Source organism: Ascaphus truei, chromosome 10 (assembly GCF_040206685.1).
Source record: "Ascaphus truei isolate aAscTru1 chromosome 10, aAscTru1.hap1, whole genome shotgun sequence".
In the NCBI taxonomy this organism is placed as follows: domain Eukaryota; kingdom Metazoa; phylum Chordata; class Amphibia; order Anura; family Ascaphidae; genus Ascaphus; species Ascaphus truei.
In genome coordinates this window covers 13,025,250-13,049,825 of record NC_134492.1, presented here as the reverse complement: position 1 = coordinate 13,049,825, position 24,576 = coordinate 13,025,250, and the positions used below count along the sequence as shown (strand labels likewise).

The 24,576-nt window shown below is 41.5% G+C and overlaps 1 protein-coding gene across 1 annotated transcript; it reads right to left on the bottom strand.

Moving 5' to 3' along the window:
• Positions 1-101: 101 nt before the first annotated feature.
• SLC35D1 (solute carrier family 35 member D1) lies at positions 102-23,679 on the bottom strand. The gene is made up of 12 exons (XM_075615875.1): positions 23,440-23,679; positions 21,380-21,413; positions 21,197-21,283; positions 17,311-17,378; positions 14,610-14,681; positions 9,264-9,332; positions 8,867-8,969; positions 8,277-8,369; positions 6,564-6,631; positions 5,424-5,502; positions 3,856-3,938; positions 102-3,199 (listed from the first exon to the last, which is right to left on the bottom strand). Exons 1-12 carry the CDS (start codon positions 23,634-23,636, stop codon positions 3,091-3,093), a joined length of 1,062 nt encoding a protein of 353 aa, XP_075471990.1. The 5' UTR covers positions 23,637-23,679; the 3' UTR covers positions 102-3,090.
• Positions 23,680-24,576: the final 897 nt, after the last annotated feature.

The window sequence follows — 24,576 nt, the reverse complement described above, 5'->3', positions numbered from 1 at the left end:
CATCATGTGGTGTTAAAAAAAAAAAAAAAAAAAAAATCAGGTTAAATCCCATAAAATCCCCTTCTGCACCACAAAAAGGAAGCAATAATTTTTCAACTTAATTTTGAAACATGTTCAGAAGCTTTTATTTTAAGCATGTACAAAAATAATTGGGTACATATCTATTTTGTCATACTTTCGTTTAAAAATACAGCAATACTATATTTGTATGGTGTGTAAATTGACATTTGAAAACAAAAAAAAAGTTCATATTCAATTGAAAATACACGTCAGAACCAGATTATGGATATGAACAGTAAGTATGCCTCTGAATACCAGAAAATACTCAACAGGGGGAGGGGTGAAAAATGGCCATTTTTTTTTAATGTCTGAATAGCAGAAATCAAAGCTTTGTAACATTTTCTCCTTCGTATATGAGCTTTTAAAATTGCCTTCGGACAATACTTCGCTAAGAATAGGTATCCAAAATATTAATTTACACCAAATATTAAAAAGTTCCTTTAAACACAAGTAAAGGATTACATCAAACAGGAGCAGGACTTCCAGATTTTCCATTTCTGCCACAACTGGAACTTTTGTTTTTATACAAACCAATGCATGAGCACAAGTACAAACTAAAGTGATCAACACATACCAGTACGAAACACTTCATATTGTATGAACACCACCACTGGTGTGCTCTCTAACCCTAACTCTTCACACATTATCAGGCACTTGTTGAAATTCGAGGGATATCTGCATATGTAGACTACCGATTAGAGTGGAAAAATTCTACATGGTTAGCAAAGGGCTGTGCAACAAGAAATATTAACAGACAAGATTATATGGCTCAATAGCCTAAACTACATGTTGGATTACATTTGGATTTAGTCACTTGTGGCAGTTTATGGGGTAAAGCAGGTTTTGAAAACTCTGGGATATGTACAGTATATGTGCTCGGTTCTTTACCGTTGCAGAATTCGTTGAATTGCATCCAATAAAAATACATGGACTTTTATTCAATAGACTAAATCCAAATGTAATTCACTATAGTGCTGCAGTCTGCGCTTAACAGAATAACAATGTTACTGACTTATCTTCAGTGATACGGACACTCAGATGACACTTTGTAAAAAAAAAAAAAAGGATATCTGGAGTAGGCAGAGCTCACATTACTTGCACAAGATCTTAAATACATTTATGGGTTCACATAAAAAGGTCAATGGTTTTACAATTTGATCCCCACGATTTAAATGAGACATCGGCTCAGATTGGTAGGTATCTTTTCATAGCCTAAGGTCCCTCAAGTACAAAATATTTAGTCTCCTGTCTGGAATTAACAACAACCATCGCCCATGGGCCTTCGGATTTTGGCATTTTGGGTACTGCAGGAGTTTATGGTCAAAAGCCTCCTGCCCACTAAAAGGCTATTTCTAGTAACAAGGCTCTTACCGGTAGCTGACTGGCATTCAACCCTTAAACAGTTGTACAAGATGCACTGAGAGAATATATAAGATATGGACGTAGGTTGCGATTCTCATAATCAAAGTCAACACTGCCAATTTAGAGATTCAAATGAGAAAACGATGAGGTTGCGGGGGTGTGTTGAACCTGTGAGCTGTTAATAGTATAGCACACCGATCCATAAACACTGCCAGAAAAGCCAACAAACATTATGCTCTATACAGACCACTCTGACTTCAATGTGGTTAATCCTATCGGGAAAGATCAGTGTCCCAGTGCATGACCAGGCGGCTACCCTGCACTGAAACCCCCAAGGCTACCCCCAGCTGCAAATGAGTGCAGCAAGAATTACATGCAAGGAACTGATTAACAAAACTATATAAGCACAAAAATAATTTAATTCAAAAAAGTGTATAAAATTACAGGAAAGTGTACAAAAAAATTCATGTGTATATATCTACTCAATGTTCGTTTTTAACTCTACAGTGAGTTATATTTACAACTGCCAAACATTAATAATGTTAAAGTGTGATGCATTATTAAGATGTTTTTATTCTAATTTTGGACACATTGAAATCAAAGTGTTCACTCAATTTACAGTTAGATTAGGATTAAAACAACCTTTGTTTGCATCACATATACGTGATATCCATTATATAGATGTAGAAAAGTACTATGCTTGTGGTTTGTGTGTAGAAAATAAATTGCCGTCTCCTTTATGGCAACGTTATACAGACTTCAGCATAATGTCTAAGCAGAACAGTAACTAATGGAAGCGTATCCATTCCCCCAAGTAAACATTTCTGTATTACTGTGCAGTCACAGGGCTAAGCAGCACTCGCCTGCCAAAATAGGATATATGTAACAATACAGCCAATCTGAAAATAATTTAAACCCTTACAATGTGTCAAGATGGCCTCAATGTGTATTACATCAAGTTTGTGAAATGTAATGCTTTTAAATGCATAATGAATAGAAATGTAAAAAATACAAATCTGGCGTCTGTCCTATCACAAACCTTTAGGATTCTGTATAAACATTTTAGCCAGTGGTTTAGACAATCTTTACAACAGCCTCTGTGAACTATTTTTTTGATTGACCATTGTAACTTATAGCTCCAAACGTAGAGGTCAAAAAACCTGCAGCAAGCCTGTGATGGACCTAACCCCTAGGGTGCCTGCAACACATCGCAGAGCATTTACTTGCCATATGTGAAATACAGATCTAAAAGTTAAAGTCATTGATAACATTTCAGATGGAACAGACTTTTTAAAAATTGATTGTTATTGGCAAAAGGTAATGGTAATCCATCATGCAGAAATAGGGCTGTACGCAATGAAACAGCCCCTGCAACATACAGATGTTTATGGCGTCACACTTATTTCCGTGATTGATATGCATTGGAAGTTAGAGTATTGTGTTAGACATTAAAAAAAATACTTTGTTTACTGCTTGATAATTTAAATAAATGTGTCACCAAGAACAATCATGTCTAAAATATATAAAGGCATTAACCTTCATTCTTTTTACAAGTGCAAATTAGCAATAGCATTTCAAATTGAAATGTTGCAGAATGTATATGAACATATTCCATGTACGAAGCACAGTCCGAGATCACAAAAAGGGCAGATGAGATTGTGCCTATGATCACACAGCACTTTTCCCCTTATTGTCCAGCTTGGCTATAGATTCCGGCTGTTTATTCATATGTTCTTCTGAGAAGGTTATATAGGAATACACCAAGCTTCCAGCAATACTAAAAAATAAAGAATAAAAATGAGATTTGAGATGTTGCATTTATAACGTGCAATATAAATGACACACACACACACACACACACACACACTGTTAAGCAGCAATAGTAGTTTAAAACAAAAAAGGAGGGTGACAGGCTCTGCAGTATTGCACTCATGATCTGGAGTAATGTGCGATGGGTTAACAGAAATATATAACTATATACAAAAACAGAAATATTAAAAGTAGTCCACAGTAGGTCTGGGACATGTATCAGAACAGTGGATATAGCAGCTAGAGGCTGTATTAGCCCAAAACATTCAGCTTCTATCCATGGGCATGTTCTTTGTACTCGACTAAGCTGCAGTAGTGCAGTTCGGGGCACAATCATGGAAATGCCCATTAAAATCCTTGAGTTTTTCCATGTGATAGTAGCCCGATCGGCACCATCGCAGGTTAATGTATAACCCCCATTTTATTTATTTTTACAGCCTAGTTTCTAAAACGCCAGCCTCTCTGTTGTGACCTTTGGACGTGCGTTAGCGCGGGTTACGGAGAAATTCCCACTAACTTCTTGTGCTATGAACCAATTTGTTACAAAACAGTCTTTATTAAAGTCAGGATGACAGCAACGCCATGAGAGTATACAACTAATCTCATCAAACCCCCCTTTCTTACCTGATATTTAATCCCAGGAAGTTTGTCCATGTGAAAATATAGTCTCCTCCAAAAAACATTCCAATGTAGGTTACTAAAATATTCTATAAGAAAGGAAAGTGGTGTTAAACATATACAGTATACACTTTGGGGGGGATAAAATCCTGATCAATGTAAGATAAATAGATATAGATAAATATATATAGAGATAAATATATATATATATATATATATATATATAATCTCTTTTTAAAAGGTCTTTAGTTCATCTGGTTTATTGGAAAAATATTGAATGCAAAATTATTCATGTCTAAATGTCTTAATGGTTGTAATCATTAATTATACCAGCTCGCCAAGCGAACACTGAATGTTTCTCAAAATCAGTCTGACTAAGCTGCAGAGCTTTTAGGCAGAAGGACAAATATTAAGACCATTTTTTGTTGTTATATAGAGGCATATAAATAGTTAATATGCTCATTTTACCAGGTAGTGTTAGGACCTGCTCCCTGGTCATGCCTTGATGTTGGCTGCAGGCTTATAACGCTTTAGCCAAAGGGTTTAACTAAATGACCCTTACTCATGAGCAGATTAGCACTGAAGTATTGTACTATATGTTGTGTCACTTTGTATGTTGCGCTGGGCATTTCTGTTTTAGTTCATATGCAATGTATAGAATATATTCCCATTTAAAGCAGTAGTTCCTTTCTCCCCTCCTCTCCCCCCCCCCCCCCCATGTAAAAAAATAGTCACATTGCAGAGCCAAACTGCTGTAATTTCAGCTCTGAGGACACCCTGCTCCCCAAAATACTTACCAGGAACACTAGCCCTTGTTCTCCGTGGCGGTTTAAATTCCCGTCCCTAGGGCCTATAGGAAGTGGCAAAGGATGACATTGCAGCGAGGGTGGCCAGGTGGCTTCTCCGAAAATACGACAATGGTGAAAAGGTGCCACGCATGCAAGACACAAACTTCTATGCTCCATGCCGTTTCCTCCTCTCCTTGGCACCTCTTCCTGATTGGCTGCTGCTGGCAATGCAGCCAATCAGAATGGAGGAAGCTGTCCAGCCCCCTAGCAGCAGCAGCCCTGCTCAGGGAAATCCCGCGGTCCCACAAGCCGGTCAGGTCACTATGTCCAGAGAGGTTAATACCGAACATGTCCAGTATCACCTCTACTTATTTTTTTTACTGGACGGAGTATCCAGATACAAGACAAGTCCGGTTTAATACTGGACACCTGGCAACCCCAATTGCAGCTTCCTATTGGTCCGCGTTACACCGGAGATTTAAACAGCAATGTGTTTCCGCCTTTGAACAGCAGGCTGTAATAGTAACTTAGAAGGGATTACAAGTCCTTATTTTGCAAGCCTCATTTACTTAAATTGGACAATTCCATGAAACACTCGCGCATAGGCACATTTTCTGCTAGAAATCCATGTAAAAGTATTAAAAAGTAACCTTTCCCCTTTTGTCTACAATACAGCGGAGAAACTTCACAATAACTTGAACTAGATTTTTATTTTAAATGAAAAACACTCCAAAATGAGAGAGGGGGGAAAATAAAGGAATACATACATTTAAAAGTCAGACTTACTTTAATGCAACCAACAATAGTCGTTGTCAGAGCGGAATTATAATGAGTGCAAAGTACTGTGGAATACATCAGAACAAAACTGGAAAAGAATGAAGCGGTTAAAAATAAAAAAAAATAAAGAATTAGTTATATTAAAAAAAAAAAATGGCTCAAAATATTACCACGTACTAACTCATTGAATAGTGAAATAATGGGAACAAACTGCATAGTTTTACAGCCTAATATAGGCCTGAGGAAAGACTAGATCGGGGCTCTTCAACTGGCGGCCAAGTGCACCCCGAGAAGGTAAGTGAAACCAAGTGCGCCCCGAGAAGGGCCCGAGCGTGGAACGTGGTCTCTGCTGCTGCTAATTTCATAACAATTGCTGATGCAGCACTGAAATGCACATGCACGTGCAAAGCCAATAAATCCATACCCTACCGGTGATCTAAATGCCAGCAAAATTATAGCAACGTCTAGGTCTTTAAATGTATCCAACGTGATATTAAGTTTGGTGCCCTGCTACGTGAGGTTTAATTTTATTTCTTAGATTGTAAGCTCTTCGGGGCAGGGAATCCTTTCCCTAATGTTACTTTTATGCCTGCTGCCCTTATTCCCATTATGTGTTAGATGTCACGTGTATTATTAGTGCTGCGAGGCGCTTTGTACATAAAAAAAAACACACGCACACGCTGGCCAACTCCAGTCCTCAAGGGCCACCAACAGGCCAGGTATTAGGGATATCCCTGCTTCAGCACAGGTGGCTGAGTCATGCTGACTGAGCCAACTGTGCTGAAGCAGGGATAACCCGGTTGGTGGCCTGGAGGATTGGTACATACGATTATTGGGACTATGCAGCCAATAAAATGAAACTGCTGGTGAATGTTTGCAGAATCCCGTCCCCTGTTGGAACACGTCAGTTGCAATTTCCTCCATTGGAAAGAACGGTTTTGATGCAATACTATTCCTCCCTGAAATGTAAAGAGTACAAGCAGATCTCTCGGAAGCGCTACCCAACAAAAGTGTTCAAATTCGACTACACGTGCCAAGCATTAAAATAAATATTAATATTTTCATTTAATAAAAAATAATAATTTGAACACATCTAGGTACGCAAATCGCTAGTTGACAATAATGCGCTAAGCAATAAATAGAACATACCCCATTACACAGGAAAGTGTAAATTGCAGGATAAAGAACATGTCATCCCATCCTTCATATTCCACAGCCTAAGAGGAAATACAATACAATATTAATGCCAATTGCACGGATATGACAAACGGTGATCGGTCCTTCCCTGTACAGACTGAAAAAGCATCAGCAACAATAACCAAAATAAACCGTTTCATGTAAAAACAAGTGAGGGGTCGTTTCCCCTAATCCTCTAAATCAACGATCGAGAATATATTTCTATTTATTTTTCTGTTTTGGTTGCCAATTGGAAAATCATTTTATCCTTTTCATTTGCAGACAATTTAATGTCCCCATTTTCTCTTGCCATTTGTTTACTAGAACAAAACAAGGTTTGTCTTATTTCATACTTGGCCCCTTTGGAACTTCCTTACTCGGGACTTTATGAGTAGGGTTATCAGAGATCAGCACCTTGCGTCACCTTCAAGCTCATCTCCTGAGCTTAAAAGGTACTATGTAACCATCAAGCTCATCTCCTGGGCCATAGAGCATTAGACTGCAACGTTGACATCTGTGCCCAACAATTAATGATGAACATGCAATATCTTCTCCATCCCAATCATTTATAGAAAAGCATAAAGCAAGCCCTGTAAATATAGAAGACTAAAAATATAAATAATCCATATAAAACAAAATCTTTGGTGTGCAACATAATAAAAAATAAAGAGGAAGCTTCGTGAAATTTTGCTTTAATAAAAAAAAAAATGCAATCACGATGCTAATTACCAGAAATCAACTGTTAAGAGCATGAAGACGCATTACTCAGAAAATGTCGAGTTCCTGCAGTTTGCAGACAGACTCCCTTTGTTTACCAATGTTGTTTGAAGCTTCAATGAGCAAAAAAAGGTTTATTCAGCAGCTACAAGCCGCACATTTCCACATGTACTGGGAACACACTGCTCTACTGATGTCAGCACAAAGATCACATTCTACTTAGCGTTTGCTGGCTACTGCGGAGAAAGGAGCACATTTTCCATAAGAAGTATTCCAGCTGGCCCAAGTCACTCTCAAGGGCAGTGTCAAAGTTTGCTTTCTGCTCCGTCTCCCAGCTCCGAAGCCTGCGCACACACAAGGTATTGTGCAAGGTTTGGCCGGGAAGAACGTGCAAACTACGGGAAGAAAAATGGGATCTGTCCTCATGTCCAAAAGACTATAGATTAACCCATTTGCTGCTGGTGGGACATACAATGTATTGAAATAAACTCTGGTGAAACAGTCCTTAAAACATATTTTTTAGGAAACTTCATTTTTTTTTTGTAGCTCTTAAAACTCCGATGACTTGTTTTCAATACTACCAAGTACCACCGTACTAACCTTGCAGCAATGTGTATTTATTTCAGTAAGAAGCCATATATAGCAAGTGTTGATACCATGATACAGTACACCCCCCACGCCCTACGTCTTCAATAAGTAGTTGAACCCACCTGGACTGTGACTCCCTAATCATTGACAGACAGACACAGAGAGGGGCACGGAGAGAGGCACAGAGAGAGGCGCGGAGAGAGGCGCGGAGAGAGGCGCGGAGAGAGGCGCGGAGAGAGGCGCGGAGAGAGGCGCGGAGAGAGGCGCGGAGAGAGGCGCGGAGAGAGGCACGGAGAGAGGCACGGAGAGAGGCACGGAGAGAGGCACGGAGAGAGGCACAGAGAGAGGCACAGAGAGAGGCACAGAGAGAGGCACCCTTACCTTACGGATATCTCCAGTGATATATGCAATAGCCAGTGTAGGAAGAATCATGAACAATGCATTATAATAAAGCAGACCATATTTTCCGAGTTCCTACAACAGAGAGAGTGAAAAAAAAAAAAACAACTTAACTTGGTGTCTTGGCAAGACTGAGAAGATTATGCAGCCTAATTAAATGTTTTTAACTTTCCCCCAAAGCAGAAAAGGCAGAGTAACCCATCAAAGTCAGTTTGGGGTCTTCTGTTCCCCTCCACGCTCCACCTCAATTAAATGTTCACTGCCAGTGTGGATTGTGATGCATTGCACAGCAGTGAAAGGGTTAAACCTGCAGTGTTCATGTGCAATATTTAACCCCTTCTACCAGCCACAAACATTTAAAGGGACATAAGGCAGAGACGTTGCACGGCTAGCTTACACTACCCTCCGCAGATCCGTGTGGTACAAAGAGGTAATTACGAAAGGAGATTAGTGTAAGGTATGCTCAGACTGGTCAAGAGGATTCGTCTTTAGCGCCACATACAAAATCCACTTAAATTAAACCGCTTTTGTGTGACACCAAAAAAAAAAAAAAAGGTCAGAAACGCCCTTACCTTTGAATCTAGTTTTTGTTTTACGTAGGCTCCGTTCGCGGCCGTTAAGACATCATTCATCAGGATGAAGATGTATCCTTCCAGGTCAAAAGCCAGGTCAGCGCTACACAAAGAAAAGCCATTCTAAACGTGCTAGGAGAACCAAGACTGATCAAGAGGGCAAAGGTTACATGCCGCGTTGTATCGGACGCATGAGGTCTACAGATCAATACCAAAGCATTTACATTCGAAATTAGGAGAGGCAAATATCAACACATCACAGGGAAAAAGATAACCCAGCAAATCCCATTCATACACTATAGTTTGGAATGAACGTGTGAGTGCGTCTAGTGCATTTACGATGCAGACATTGGATGCGACTAGTGACCAGCAGTGTCCTCACAAACCAACGACCTACCTGGCAGCTATAAATGCCCCAATTATCATAGCAAATACTGTCATCTGAATACTGCGAGAAAACTTCTTCCTGCACAAAAAAAAAAAGATACAATTTAACGTCAACATAACTAGCGCAATGATGTATGGCCACACTGCAGGTACAATATGCAGAGTCGGAGGAGAAACAGAGCCCCATCCAGAGTGAAAAAACGGTCCCGAGGGGGCTCACACACAAGTAAAATAATCACATTTATTGGATCATACTAAAACCTCTAGAGGCAGCTTCACACAACGCGTTTCGCACAACGCGTTTCGCACATTGCGCTTCATCATGGTGTGCTATTGTGGGTTAAAAACTGCATATTGAACGGAGTGACGTCAGGACCCGCCTCCATTTCTCTAAATCGGAGATCTAACTCTCCATTGGACTGGCAGATTCAAAGCAAAGAAAGCTTTAATAAATGCGTATGGACATGGAACAGAGGGTTTCTGGGAGCTCTGACGTCACATACGTCTACGTCAGGCATACACGCCTCCTCTAAGTGGGCCTGTGAGCCTGATAGGTTAAAACGGAAAAAACAACAAAAATCTTTATCAAAATGCTAAAACAGAAACACTAACCTACAACCAACAAAACAGAATAATAATAAAAGAATAAAGAGTACTAAAAACAAAAAAGGAATATTAAATAATCGTATACCACAATATCATTGCAGGAGACATGTACTTAATGGGAATGGAGGGGGAAAAAGGGGGGGGGGGTGGAAATAAGGGGAGGAGGGGGGATGGGGAAAGAGACAAGGGAAACATAAGTAACTGGGAAAAAAAATAATCAGAATATTAAACCAGACCTGAAATGGGTCCACAGAACGTCAGAATACCTCTATAGCATTGAAAATGAGGTATCAGCAGAACATAGGTGCTATTTATAAAGGCAGTATAGAAGATATACAGTATATATTTGTCTATAAAAAATATGATCACCATCAAGAGAATATATACACTCAGGTCTATATATCATTCATATTGTTAGCACAATAATAATAATACCAATAATAAATAATAAGACACAAAACTGCAGAAAAAAAAAACCCCCATAGAATACAGGGGAATGGAATAATACTAAAGATATACCAGGAAAATGAATAATAATACATGGGGAATAAAAACTGTGGATTAACACCACTGGATAATACATTTAAAATATATACACACACACACACACACACACACACATTTTAACTACAAGACAAAAATGGAACATGACGGTAAGTAATAAAACTGAATGTATTGAAAGAGATATTGTAACTATAGAAAATAGAGCGTGTCAATGTATAAAACGATATACCAATAGTATAGGAAGGGAGGCTCAATAGAGGACCGGATAAGAGGAGAAAACCAGAGGATCAAAGGAAATGGCCCAGGTCCCAGTCTGTGGCACGACCAGCCAGGACCTGGGTACACAACGTAAAGATCCAATATGCTTCCCTCTGGTCCAGTCTCTTAGTTCGATCACCACCCCTAGCAAGGGGGGGGGGGGGGAAGAGGGAATGAACTCTATCCCACTAAATGGGAGATTCCTCACATCCCCCTGCTCACAGTTTGTGAAGTGTTTGGGCACAGGGTGGTTCATGTCCTTTTTATTAATGAGCCTCACATGGTCCATGGATTCTCAATTTCAGACTTCTGTGGTGTGGCCGGCCGGACACACTAGACACTAGTCTCCTCTCACAGGATATATACTTCTCATATGGAGTGTCCGAAAACTATATAACTGATATTATTTGCTGAATGGTTGTCTGGTAGCACCAGAGTCCTGCTCACTTGTCTACAATATGCAAACAATTGTAGCAAAAACACACTTGTATAAACATTAGTCAGTCACATTTCTGCTCTAGGCACTTTAAATGACAGTAAACCTTAAAAAAGATGTTTTATTATATACCCGTGTAATAACACTTCCAGCTTAAATGTTACACCAACACATAAAACGGCAGTGACCCAACGAGATGTACCAAGCACAGCGAGGTTCTGGGGGAGTCTAGGTCATTGGGGGTTTCCTCCCCTTCAACAAAGGTTCCTGGGGCATCCCCTAAAAGGGGTCCCCTGTAATTTACAGGTCATTTCAAAATTGTACCAAATACAGGATGAATTTACAATGCATCTGATCTCAGACGTGCTATTAGAGAGGGTTGGGGTTCTGCAGAATTTCACAATAAAAATGATAGGATTCCTTTATAAAAAAAAAGTTGGAAACCTCTGGTCACCGTGCTGAGATATGAGGGTTCCAGAGCCATGACACGAGTCAAACAATCACAGCTTACAAAAAAAAAAACACAACATTTAAAGAAAATAAAAAAGGGTGATCTAGCCAAGCGCTCGTAAGGCACGGAAATGGCTTAAAAAAAATAATTAAAAAAAAAAAAAAAACCTTTATATGGCAATGATACTATAATTCATTGAATTAATTTAAACACTAACTTATTTAGTGAACTCTTTCTTAAACCTGCAGACCAAGCAATATCCTACAAGTGTGTGTGTGTTTTTTTTAAATCAGTTCTGTACTATGAGAAAATACTTGTAACATTTAAAATTTTATTTTTTAACCACTCTAAAAGACATTTTTTATGTATTCTAGTGTAACAAGCATTTTTTTTGTTTCTATAGGAACCATTTACAAAGTTACATCCCCTTCCTCTTCTGAATCAGGCACTGGCACACCCCTTTTTGAGCCCTGCCCTCTCTCTAGCAGTGCACTAATTGTATCTAGTGACTGCCTGGCCACATGATCTTCCCCACAGAACTTTTCATCTTTTGTCCTCTTCTACTGCACTGACAGCCATTTAGTGAACCCCAGAGCCGAATCTTCACCAATCGATCACAAGAGAACGTATCGATCGGAAATTTAGCAAATTACTTGTTGTGTGGATTCTATTGATGCGCATATTAAAGGGGGGGGGGGGAGGGGAGTGGGGATTCAATCATACAAACCAAAACATTTGACCAGCTTGGACTGCTGCTTTAAACAACCACAACAATTAAACTGGGGGTATGGGGGGGGGGGGAGAGGAGAAGGGGCAGCACTAAAAATGTCTGAGTTTGAGAAAATTGTAATTGTGTCAAATGCTTACAGGGAGAAGTGTTCTCCCTACAGGACAGGAAAAGCCACATTTCAGATAAAAGTCTAATTGTCAGACTCCATATTCCTGTACTACAAGCTCTGTAGAACCAGTTATCCAGAACCAGTTATCTAGAACGAGTTATCCAGAACCAGTTATCCAGAACTGGCGGGAATGACATTTTTACAGAAATATTTGACAACGTTAAAAGCCCAAAAAATAATATACAACTCATTTTTCAATGTTGTACAGCAACAGAGTTTGAACATTAGTGTCGGGTTATTCCAGCTCACGGGCGACAGAGCAGCCAACTCAATCTACAGATCAGAGGGCTGCAATTAATATTGTAATTGGAAGGGTTTAACAGCAATTAAACTCCCCTGTAACTGTCCATTTACACATCTATTTTAACGCCACTGCTAGCTCCTCTGGCAGCGATGGGATACATAAGGACAATATATAGCATATTTAGTTATATACACACACACACACATTAAAGAATATTACTTGCGAGCACATTCACATGTCTTAGACAGGTCTGTAACCCCGCCTTTCACAATTATCACCTAGCATACAGTGCTCCCACTGCAGGAAGGGATTCTGGGAAATGACATGCAAATGAGCACACGTGTCACCTTTTGCCTGGAATATCCATTCACATGGAGCCCATTTAAGCTGATGCATCGCCATTCACACAGCTTTTAAGCACAGCATGGGACTAGCAAAGCAAGTTAAACCACTCACAGACATGTTTCAACCTTGATGGGTATCAGTGTGAGGTTGGTTTATACTTGGTTTGAAATATTTCTAGGCTGGGTACAAATATATAATATATATTTAAGTCATGTGAATATAGCACAGGAGAATAAGTGACCACAAGATCCTCTGCCATCTCTGATATTTTGGTTTAGCAGGTTTAAAATAGAAGAACAGCTGAAAGGGCTTTTAAAGAGAGCTGATGTTAGGACCTCATCGGGCAATGTCACTTTCTACTCCTTACTTGGTATCGTGTAGGTCAAAATTACATTTTTTAAATCGCCATCAAAATTCACAAATTGACTGTATTTAGAACAAAATCCAAAATGTTCCCCCTGACCCCAGCAACCCAAAATACAAAATAAATAAAGAAATTCAACTGCAAAAGCCACAGACAAAACCCACATCTAAAACTATTCAATCCTCCAACTTTGGGGGCAGATTAATTTCCCTGCATTAACCGTCATTCATGTCCATGGCGGTGAACATGGAATTGTAGTGTGATAACACATCGGCGGTTACTACAACCTGTTAGGTGTTTGCATAATAACAAGCCGCCTGTAAAGCGCATAGAAAGCTGGTTTAAATATTTGGATAGACTATCATTGATTGCACTTCCCATTTACTGATACATGGAAGTCATACAAAGATTTTCTCATCTCAACCTTTAAATCTTCCTTTTAAAATTTCGAATCCCAGACCATCAAATATCATTAAAGTAGCTCCCTAATGGGGGAAAGTAATTCCAAAATCACATCCTCCTCACAGTAATTGTGCTATTGCCACATCCTGGTTATGTACTTGATGGGTATCAATTTTAAGTTGCATTTGCTGTTTAAGTCACAATTTCATGTCTAAATTTGGTAACACTTAAAAACTTGCCAAATTATGCAAATTATTTTTAAAATGTTAGAGGTTGCAGTGCCGAGTGCTTTCAATTTATAACGACTCCTTCATACAGTAGTTTGTGATTCCAGTCTCGGATCGCTGCCCAGTCCTCGGGAGATGTGCCAAAGTACCGGCGTACAAAATGCTGTTTAAACTGGTTTTGTCGCACAGCGCAAGTGCTTTGAATAGGCCTCACCAACAAATACCATTTTTTTTTAAATATTTTTTTTTATGGGGCATTGTGAGCATTACATGCTATAAACCAGATTATTCCATAAAGTTAGTGGCACATAGGATATATTGTTAGTGACAAGTGCAAGGATATAAAAACCCTCTCCTCAGGTTTGTATGAAAACTCAAAAAGGTGCAGTCAGGTACACATTTATTGCCACTTGTGCTGAAGCAGGGATATCCTTCAAACCAGACCTGGTGGTGGCACTTGAGGACTGCAGTTGGCCACTCCTGGACTAGAGCAATTAGCCAATTGCAAGTTTCATAATAGAAGGAGATGGGGGGGGGGGGGGGGAGTTAAGAAATACATAGATAAAAAACACCAAAAACAAGCTTTTTTAACCAAAGAATCAATTAACGAAGCGTCTTACTTGAGCAAGATTCCTTCCGCCATCATTGTAAACAAGATTGAGAACCTCCTGAGGACGGTGAACATTGGAAGACTGAAAGAGAAGAAGGACACTTGGCCAATTACTTTAGCAAACACTTTGTGCGATTTTGTTAAACTACGGAAACATAGATACATCTTCAGAAAATGGCGGTCAGCGTAACCTCACCAGTGTGGGACGAGTCTCTGTCATACAGCGCTTTACAATGCCAACAACTTTAGAACTACACTTTGAAGACATTCATGTAACAACTCCTGGGGCAGTACAGGTCTTAACTTCTGCTCTGTTTTTGGAGAAAGATACTGCGAATATAAATGGGATAAGTATATAATATAATATGGGATAAGTATCCGTCGTCAAAATGTAGCATAGTTTGAACTGGAACATAAGGTCTTTTTTCAACCTCACCTACTATTATAAAAACTCAACCCCAAGCATAAGCCAAATATAAAGAGCAGCAAATTGGTGTTTTCAAACACCACGCCTACTCCATAAGGGAAAATACCTCCGAGACATTAAGAATGAAGACGTTGGTTTCAGATTTGTGGCCATTTTATGCAATTTGGAAATATTGCCCCGTATACCAGTGAGGATACATATTGAGGCGACGGCTGTTTTAAGTGCAGGGCAAACAAAGGAGAAAGAGTCATTTTTAACTGGTGAGCTCATTTCAGGTCTAGGAAAAGCGTGCCAGTATGTCCCCATGCAGAACACCGCTACTTTATATAGCCACGATAAACGGGGTGTTAAAATAGGAGACGGATCGTCGTAAAATCACACGAGAAATAAGGTCAATATTGCGGAGGGGAAAAAGGATTAGGCTGGGAGACATTCCTCAGCTGCGAGGTGGAAGTCAAATTATTAGTCAAGTTATTTATAAGTTCTAAAACAGCTCATTTAAGGGCATGATGGATAAGGAAATATAGATAGATATATCTATGTATAGATACATCTATATCTCAGAATAAAATCTGAGCAGGTGGCCTGTTTTGGCCCAAGCAAAGACTTGAGTGCGGTTCGTATCACCAATTTATTCTGTGTTCAAATGTCTTTTTTCCAATACCCTTATTTGTCATGTGCTTAATTGGACTGTTATTTGGACTTTGAAGGTGGTGACGTGTTGGGGGGGGGGGGAAATCTCACAGAAACAGCTCGTGGGGGGGGAGAAATCTCATGGAGGCAGCTATGGAGGGGGAGGGGGAATCTCTCTCACAGGGCTAGCTTGTGGGGTGGGAAGGGGGAGGATAATCTCACGGAGGCAGCTTGTGGGGTGGGGGGGGGAGAGAAATCTCATGGAGGCAGTTTGTGGGGAGGGGGGGGGATCTCTCACTGGGGCAGCTTGTGAGGGGTGAAATCTCACAGAGCCAGCTCAGGTGGGGGGAGGGGGAATCTCTCACTGAGGCAGCTCATGGGGAAATCTCATGGAGGCAGCTCGGGAGGGGGGGGGGGTAATCTCAAGGAGACCATCATCCTCATTTGCTTCACAGGACTGTGCATCTATACTTTAGCCCCCTTTCTTTCTATGTACAGTTCGAGAGACCCCCGCTCTGGAAATGTATAAAGAGACAGGTTCAAGATCTCCCCGTTTACCCCCATTTACCCCAGCGTTAATTAACAACAACCTGTCCGGCAACTAGTAGCTACAGCCCCGTCCCCTCCTGTAATGTAGCTTTCCCTGTGTTTTGTCGCTTTTATAACCTTAAATGTTTTCTTTTTCTATTTAGTAACTGAAACGCTTAGAGTCCGATTGGGAGAAAAGCGCTATGTAAATAACGTTATTATTAAATCCTTCGGACATTACATCTGCATCTCACGTTCCCAACCATGTGGTCAGTAACAATTCAGATACATAATATGCCACCACCACCTCTGACACAGCCATAGTAAAACCCAGATCTGTAGATTTCCCCCCCCCCCCCTGTAACCCCGAGGTTTACATGGGGTTCCCCAAGAAACAAAAATGTTACGTCGTCTTAATGACTTTTTGGAGATTAAAAAAAAATGAATATCTAACACAGTAATTCAAACTTTCAATGATGTACTGTCCCAATTCTATCTAATGACTGTTAATTAAAATACATATACACGGAATAATAGTATAGTATTTTTTATACAAAGCATAAGCGGGCAGAGGGTTTTACAAAGTTACTATTAACTTTTCAGGCTTTTTCATGAAGTCACAATACATGTAAGTGGTTCTGCAGTGCTTAAAAAATAAATGTTGAAAACCACGGACCTACATCCTTCACATAGCACATTCTAACAATGCCCAACAAGCCACGGACGTAATCATGTTACAATTCAAATGTGGCATCCTAGTGCAGGCGGAGTACAATTTTACAGGCACAATGTATTCCTTATATCCAACTATTTGGTGCATTGATATCACACACACACACACACACACACACACACACACACACATTATGACATCCCTTTTTGCATTCGAGACACGTTCGTTGTGTGTTCTCCTGGGGTAATAATCACTGCCGACTCATACACCATTATCACCAATCAAATTATATGCGGGAGAATTCAGAAAACTCATTAACTGGGAGTTTTGGAACAGGGGATTTGCATCATAAAGAACAAAAGAAATATTAAATAATAACCAACAAAAACAGAAAGGCCCAGCGCAACATACAAAGCGACACAACATATAGTACAATTAAATAGTAACTACTTGAGCTTCTTTGTGCTGAACAATCCTGTTATTTGATTCCCAAAATACAGAAGAGGTAGTGGAAAAGTCTGAAATAGATGAAAAGGGAACATTATTTATTTGGAACATGACCCAATAACTGTACATTGGTTACTTTCATCAAAAACCTGAATCATCCACCAGGAGCGGTTTCTAAGCAGAGCTTGTAAAGCACTTCTCAAAAAGGGGCCAGATCCCAAAACATTTAAGAGTAGAAGGGGCCACAAGCTTAAATTCCATTTTAGATACACTTAAATACCTGGACATTGTTATATTTCAACATTTTGCCAGCACTTCCATGATCTTCACAAAAAAAAAAAAAAAAAAGTGAAAAAAAAAACAGACTACACACAAATGTTAGAGACCCCCCCCCCCCCGAAATACTCAAGAGGAAAAATACCACTTTAGTACGTACTGTATTGCTTTTGTTCTTGTGCACTACATACAATGTTTTCCTACCATATATTAGGGGTGCTCAACTCCAGTTCAAGCCCTCCCTCCTCCCCCCAGGTCATGTTTTAGGATATCCCTGCTTCAGCACAGGTGGCTCAAGCCATCCCTACTTCAGCACAGGTGGCTCAGTCTTTGACCAAGCCTCTGATTGAGCCACCAATGCTGCAGCTGGGATATCCTGAAAACCTGACCTGTTGGGGGGGGGGGGGGGGCGGGGCGACGTTTAGCACCCGAGATAGAGAGATATCTCTCTATCTCTCTATCTATATATATTACTTTACAAGCGAGAGTCAAGTGTGAAAAATAGCACCTACTTGTAGCTGCCTAAACAACTATGAAGTTAGCAGGAGCCACATCTAAGGGGCACATGAAAGCAATTTGTGGGCCCAGCATTTGGCCTGCGAGCCCCCAGTTGCAGAGCCTGGTTCTAATGTCTTACACATTCCAGACAGTGAGATATGTCTGCAAAGCAATGCGTTTCATGGCCATCTGACACTAAATGGGTTTAAAAGTGTTTCACACAAACGCGTGCAAGCTACTGTCCCGTTGATACTTCACAACATTAATAAGTCACACTCAACAGCCTGCTTTAAAGGGTATGGGCAAAATGGCTCCTTAGCCCAGATCTGGTGGTCTTGCCCCATAATAATCCCATTCTGGAACCAAATATTCAACCTCATCAATGCTCTCCTGAGAACATTGCTCGTAGAAGAACCATGTACAGTTCTCCTGGGTAGGGCAGCCCCTATCTCACTAGACAAGGCCAAGCTTCTCCCCCACATATTAAACGGCAGCTAGATGCTGTGTGGTGGCTTCACGGCAAAAACCCAACGCCCCCAATCTGAACATGGTCAAAAATAGAATCTGGTTCCCAGGTCACTGGGGTCTGATATCGGGGGCCGAGGCAGTGGCAACATAGCGGTGGCACTCCTGTAGCAAGTGGTCTCTAGGGAAATTCCTTGTGGCTGTGGTGAGGTGGTCGGAGGCTCAGTACGAGCTCTCGTTCTCCTTGGTGTTTGCAACATCCAGAAAGGGCTGCTGGGCCGGCAGCTCCCCCCCATTTACTATTATTAGTAATGTCTCTTACTAGGTATGTACCAATATGATCTTATTTAGGGTATTGTCTCCCCCCTTCCCCATATCTGAATGAATGTTCCCCTCCCCCCCAATTTTATTTTCTGTACCCCATGAAAACGCTGATAAATAAAAAAAAGTTATAAAAAATAAAGTGTGTTTCAGACACAAACTTGATAAGAGACTGTGTATTTCAATACAATTTCCACTCGCCTACAAGAAACCAGATCTTCTGTTCTATTTATGTGCACCTAGGAATATTGTAACTCTTCACTGGCAGGAGGGCCTTCCACGAATTCGAGTAAGGTTCCTCTCGCAGTTTAAGATTTCTAATGAGAAGTATATTCTGCCAGGATTAGAAAAGACCTTAATTCACAAACTTCAAAAGAAAAGGATTACGGACCATTTATTTAGCAGATTGAAATGATAAAACTCGTGCAACACGAGAGAAATCGCAGTGATAACCCAACAACGTGATGGACTAGTAGCAAGTGGGAACTATCAAGTGTGAGATTCCCCTGTACGGGGTTAGAGGAGTTTACCAAACTGTGGCCTTCTAGGCTTTAGTAACATGGTACCAGGGCACTTAATCATCAAAACGGAACGTTGAAATCCCTCCTAGGGCTGAAACGATTTACATGTTTTAGGATAAATATTGGTGATTAGTGCCTTTAATTACGGTAATAACAATTTTTTTTTACGTTTTAGTATTTCTATGGTATAACTCAGGAAGAATGAGCAATAAACAGACGTTCTGACTCTCGATAAAGAGCAGTTTTTGGCCCAAAACGCCAAGTCTCAATGCCCAGGGCGTCAGCCTCTGCCTGTCATTCTTTCATTATTTGTTGTTTTTTACCTTTATATTGTAATTTGATATATGCATTAGATTTTCCTATAGACACATATGTACTGTATACTATTTTGATCATTTGAGTCTTGTTCTATGATTTCACTGCAATGCTGTATCGGATTCAATATACATTCTGAACATTTTAGTGTTTTGGTATTTTTTGGACCGTTAATTGCTCCTTCTTCCTTATTTATAGTATTTTGGTGTAGGAATTTGAGCGGTCACCTTGAGCAATAGTTGATTTTTCACATATTACGTTTTTTTCCTCCACATTACCTGTAGACCCATCTGATGTTGCATCTTAAATTCAGTATTTCTATGGCAACCACGTTTATGCAATCCTCATCTAATCTCTTTCATGATAAGATGGTCTTTTAGTTGTATAGTAATTAGGAGACCATCTTTACCAGATTCTAGGAAGTTTAAGTTCAGAAATAACAGGGAACCCAGTAAAAGTAACATTCATTTTCACGGGAATCAAATCAATTCATCTTCTACTTCAGCGTGTATTTTAATATAGTCCGAAGCCGAACTCGGGCCATTATCAGGTGCAAACTCGCACTGCGATCAATGGGCATTTTCATTCAAGAACGGATGAACATCTGAGGATTATACCGAATTACCCCCAAAAATGTGGCAGATACACTGCCAGTGTATCGTGGAAATATTTAAAATCAGTTGGACCGGAAGCTTCCCTGCACTTTTCTCCCTTTCTTATCCTGTTCCTTTCTCTGGTTAATTACCCGACAAATGTAAAAAAAGGCACGAGAATTACCTTATCCCCCGGACAGAACACCGTACTGTACATCTACCGAGATTCCCCGATTGTAAAATGGAAACATTGGCAGATTTTAAATAGAATACTACGATTTGTCTGGTTTGAAAGCCTCACCTACGCCAGGCATCGGGTCACCACGGAACAGGCGTTTTAAAGCTGCGGTTCCTGTTGACATTTTTTTTTTTTTTTAAAGAAGAGATCTTGTCCTTTCAGGGGATGTTTTTATTTAAAAATAAAATAATAAGACGCTCCCTTCAGGATATATGAGCAGGTAACTTATTACATATCTGGGAGCTTAAAATGGATGGTCTCCCCAGGGCCCGCCTTAAGATTACGATGGTCACCTCGGACTAGAGCCGGGGTGGCCAACTCCAGTCTTCAAGGGCCGCCAACAGGTCAGGTTTTAAGGATAACCCTGCTTCAGCACAGATGGCTCAATCAGTGGCTCAGTCATAATGTGCTGAAGCAGGGATATCCTTAAAACCTGACCTGTTGGCGGCCCTTGAAAACTGGAGTTGGCTATAGAGATTAAAAAAAGAACGCTACTGGTTTTTATTAATGTATGCTATGGGGCACAATACTAACATTATAGGAGCTAACCTCAGCCAGGCTTCTGAGGGATTGCATCCAAGCTATATTTCACCACGAGTTGTCGCATTGATAAAAGATGCCAGTGTAAGGGAGATAGAGAGCAGTGATGTAGTCAGACTAACCTTTCGAGGTATGTGCCTGTCAAAGTCCGGGAAGTGAACCACCCGGAGAGCCTTTCCCACCCACAGCACGACCACAGTGGCCAACATCTGCAGGGAACAGAAGAGCATTCAGCGTTAGCAGTATCCCAACGTGCCGACGACACAGAAAGACCTTTACATGTTATTAGAAACGCTCAGACTGACCTGGCCAAGTCCTACACATAGTGAGGAGGGGAACCTGCAAGACACAAAGAACAATCATTAAAAAAGTAAAAACAATCCTCATTAACTGGACATTTATCTGTGAATTACATGCCACTCCGGGCACATGTTTAAGGTGCTCATGGGCTTACATCTGCTTCCCAGTCAGAGAGGAACATTGTAGCAGTTATTCAGAGGTAAGTAGGGTTTTTCACATGAGTGCGCAGGCCTTTAGGTCAGGAATTTCAGCGAGGGAATCTGCAGATGTTATGTGAGGGGACGGTGCTGAATACTCACGGCTTCAAACTAAACCGCTGCTAATAAGAACAGGTGGTGACAATAAAAGGAGGTGTAATACAACCTGGAAACCTCAACATTATAAAGCTTACTATGTATCCTCTTTACAAGTGTGGGGGAGAAGGGACAAGCCAAGGTATCAAATCAGGGGTGTGGGGGGGGGGGAGGAGAAATAAAAAATAAATATAATATAATATATATATATATATATAATATCATTTAACACACCACATTAAAATATTTGTTTACAGCACGCCAGGTTTGTAAAAATAATCATACAAAAAAAAATTGATCTGAGAGAGCCCTTTATGAAGCTCAGATATGTTTAAATATTTTTTAATAATGATGGATTAAATAACCACACTGTAGACCTGGGACTAGTAGTAGTTTAAATGTCATTTGCACCAAAAAGTTATTTAAAATCAGAATAAAGGTGGACAGAATTAGTGCAAGAAGAAGAGCAGCTTAAAAGAAAGACATCTCCAAGTTAACCCATTAATGATAGTTTTGTTGCAGGCTTTGATAACCGTGCAGCCCACATTGTGGCAGCGAAGGTGTTAATGACCAACCAAGATAGAACTTAAAAAATAAATAAAAGGGTCTATAACTTCAAATACATCCCAGGCAAAGCAGCAGGACAGGAAGCGGGGGGGGGGGGGGGGGGCTGAACTCCACATCTCAAGCCCCCCAACAGGGCAGGTTCATGACCTGGTAGCTCTGGAGGACCCGCTACCCCTGGGCATTAGTACACGAAGTGGCACATTCTGCACCTCCTGTTCCTGCAGATTTCCCAGGGCTGGGTGGGGGGGTTAAAAAAATAAACCATTCTGCAAACAGATCCACCCCCACAAAAAAACTGTTACCCTCCACAGTGTGGCAGAAACTCCCGGGGCTGGACTGGATGTACAACACAAAGCAGGTCACATTCACCCAAGTCACCAGCACTACCATTCAGTGCGGACCCCCCTCCCCCCCCCCCCCCCCCCCCAGGAAGTGTGACACTCAGTCCCAATCCCTGTGCAGCATGGGGGGGGGGGGGGGGGGGGGGGAGAAACTACAGCCCGATCAGAGATAACCCAACAATGTGACACCAGATCAGAGATAACCCCAACAGTGACACAAAAATCTTCACAAGGGGACATTAAATAAAGCCCCGGGTGGGCTACACTGGGTTAGCTAAACACAACCGTGGAAGACCAGAGCAAATAAATGCACCCTAAACCAAGGATCCAGCACCCTAACCCCGGCCAAGGATCCAGCACCCCAACCCCGGCCAGGGATCCAGCACCCCAACCCCGGTCTGGGTTCCAGCACCCCAACCCCGGCCAGGGATCCAGCACCCCAACCCCGGCCAGGGATCCAGCACCCCAACCCCGGTCCGGGTTCCAGCACCCTAACCCCGGCCAGGGATCCAGCACCCCAACCCCGGCCAGGGATCCAGCACCCCAACCCCGGCCAGGGATCCAGCACCCCAACCCCGGTCCAGGTTCCAGCACCCTAACCCCTGTCAGGGATCCAGCACCCTAACCCCGGCCAGGGATCCAGCACCCTAACCCCGGTCAGGGATCCAGCACCCTAACCCCGGTCAGGGATCCAGCACCCTAACCCCGGCCAGGGATCCAGCACCCTAATCCTGATCAGAGGGTGCAACACCTAACCTGGCAGCCAAACGGTTAACATCCCATTCATTGCACCCCCCAGGGCTGGCTGGGCTCCCAGTCCTCTCCCTCCCAGGCTGAGCTTTGCACCCAGCTTCGCCTCGGTACCTGCTGTTGGTCAGCACGCTCTTGTTGACCATCACGATGAAGAAGGAGCTGACCCCGTAGAAAGCCGCCGCCAGCAGCTTGATGAACATGGTCATCGTTTCGGCCTCCGTCCCCAAACCCTCATCGCTGTGTGCAGGGGGCCCCGGGGAGGCTTCTCCTATAACCCCAGCATGCTGACGTCTACGAACTTCCGCCATGGCTTCGGGGAGGCTGGAGCTGGGAGGAGGGAGGGCTGTGCTGGGTAAAACCGCCTCTGCTGGGAGGAGGGTACCCGCAGCGACTCCTCCCCCAGCACACCCACAATGTATCTCTCATATCTCTCCTGTTACAAAATAGATATTATTTGGGATTGATCTGTTGTGTGGGGGCTGCGGGGCAGTGGTGTATGCTGTATTAGTGGTTATTACTCCAGGCCCAGGGTAAAGCAAGATACCTTCAAGCAGCAATACTACATCCCAACTTGTTCTTCTTATTTGTGTATGTAAAGCGTGTGGCAATGTATCATTCTACATTCTTACCCAAGCGGGCAATCGTTTGGTGCCCCTGTTATAAAGCTGTCAAAATCCGATTGAGTGCCTAACATAATGGCAGCTTCAGTCAGTGTAACTCAGCAGCTACAGTGTATCCTTACATAAGGTAACATTATCTGTTGTCTACACAGTTTGCTGTTCAAACTGCTGGCAACATTTGCAACAAATGATCACAAACAGGAAAGTGTTGCAAAGATCTTGCACTGCTGGGGAGGTGGGATAAAAACCTGCTATAGACATCAAAGGATGCTTTAAAACTCATAAAAAATGGCATTAAGAGTTGAATAAAAACAAAAAAAATCAATGCTATCTAATACTACAGAATGAATGTATTAATAAATGAATACGATTTCACATGTTTTGCTCCTTTAATGCACAGACAGGACCCCCCCCCCCCCCCCCACAAATTAGTTCTTGCACTCCTGCTTCCAAATGTCTGGGAGGATCAATCAGATATATGGAAGATATCAAATAAAATGTAGCAAAGCCTGTGCTCTTTATTTGAAATGTTATTGTGTGTGCAAACTTCAGTGCTTAAAGTAACACAAAAATGTGCGTCCTGTCTGCAAACTTCATGATTTGCTGTTTCGAATTAGTTTTGACGCCT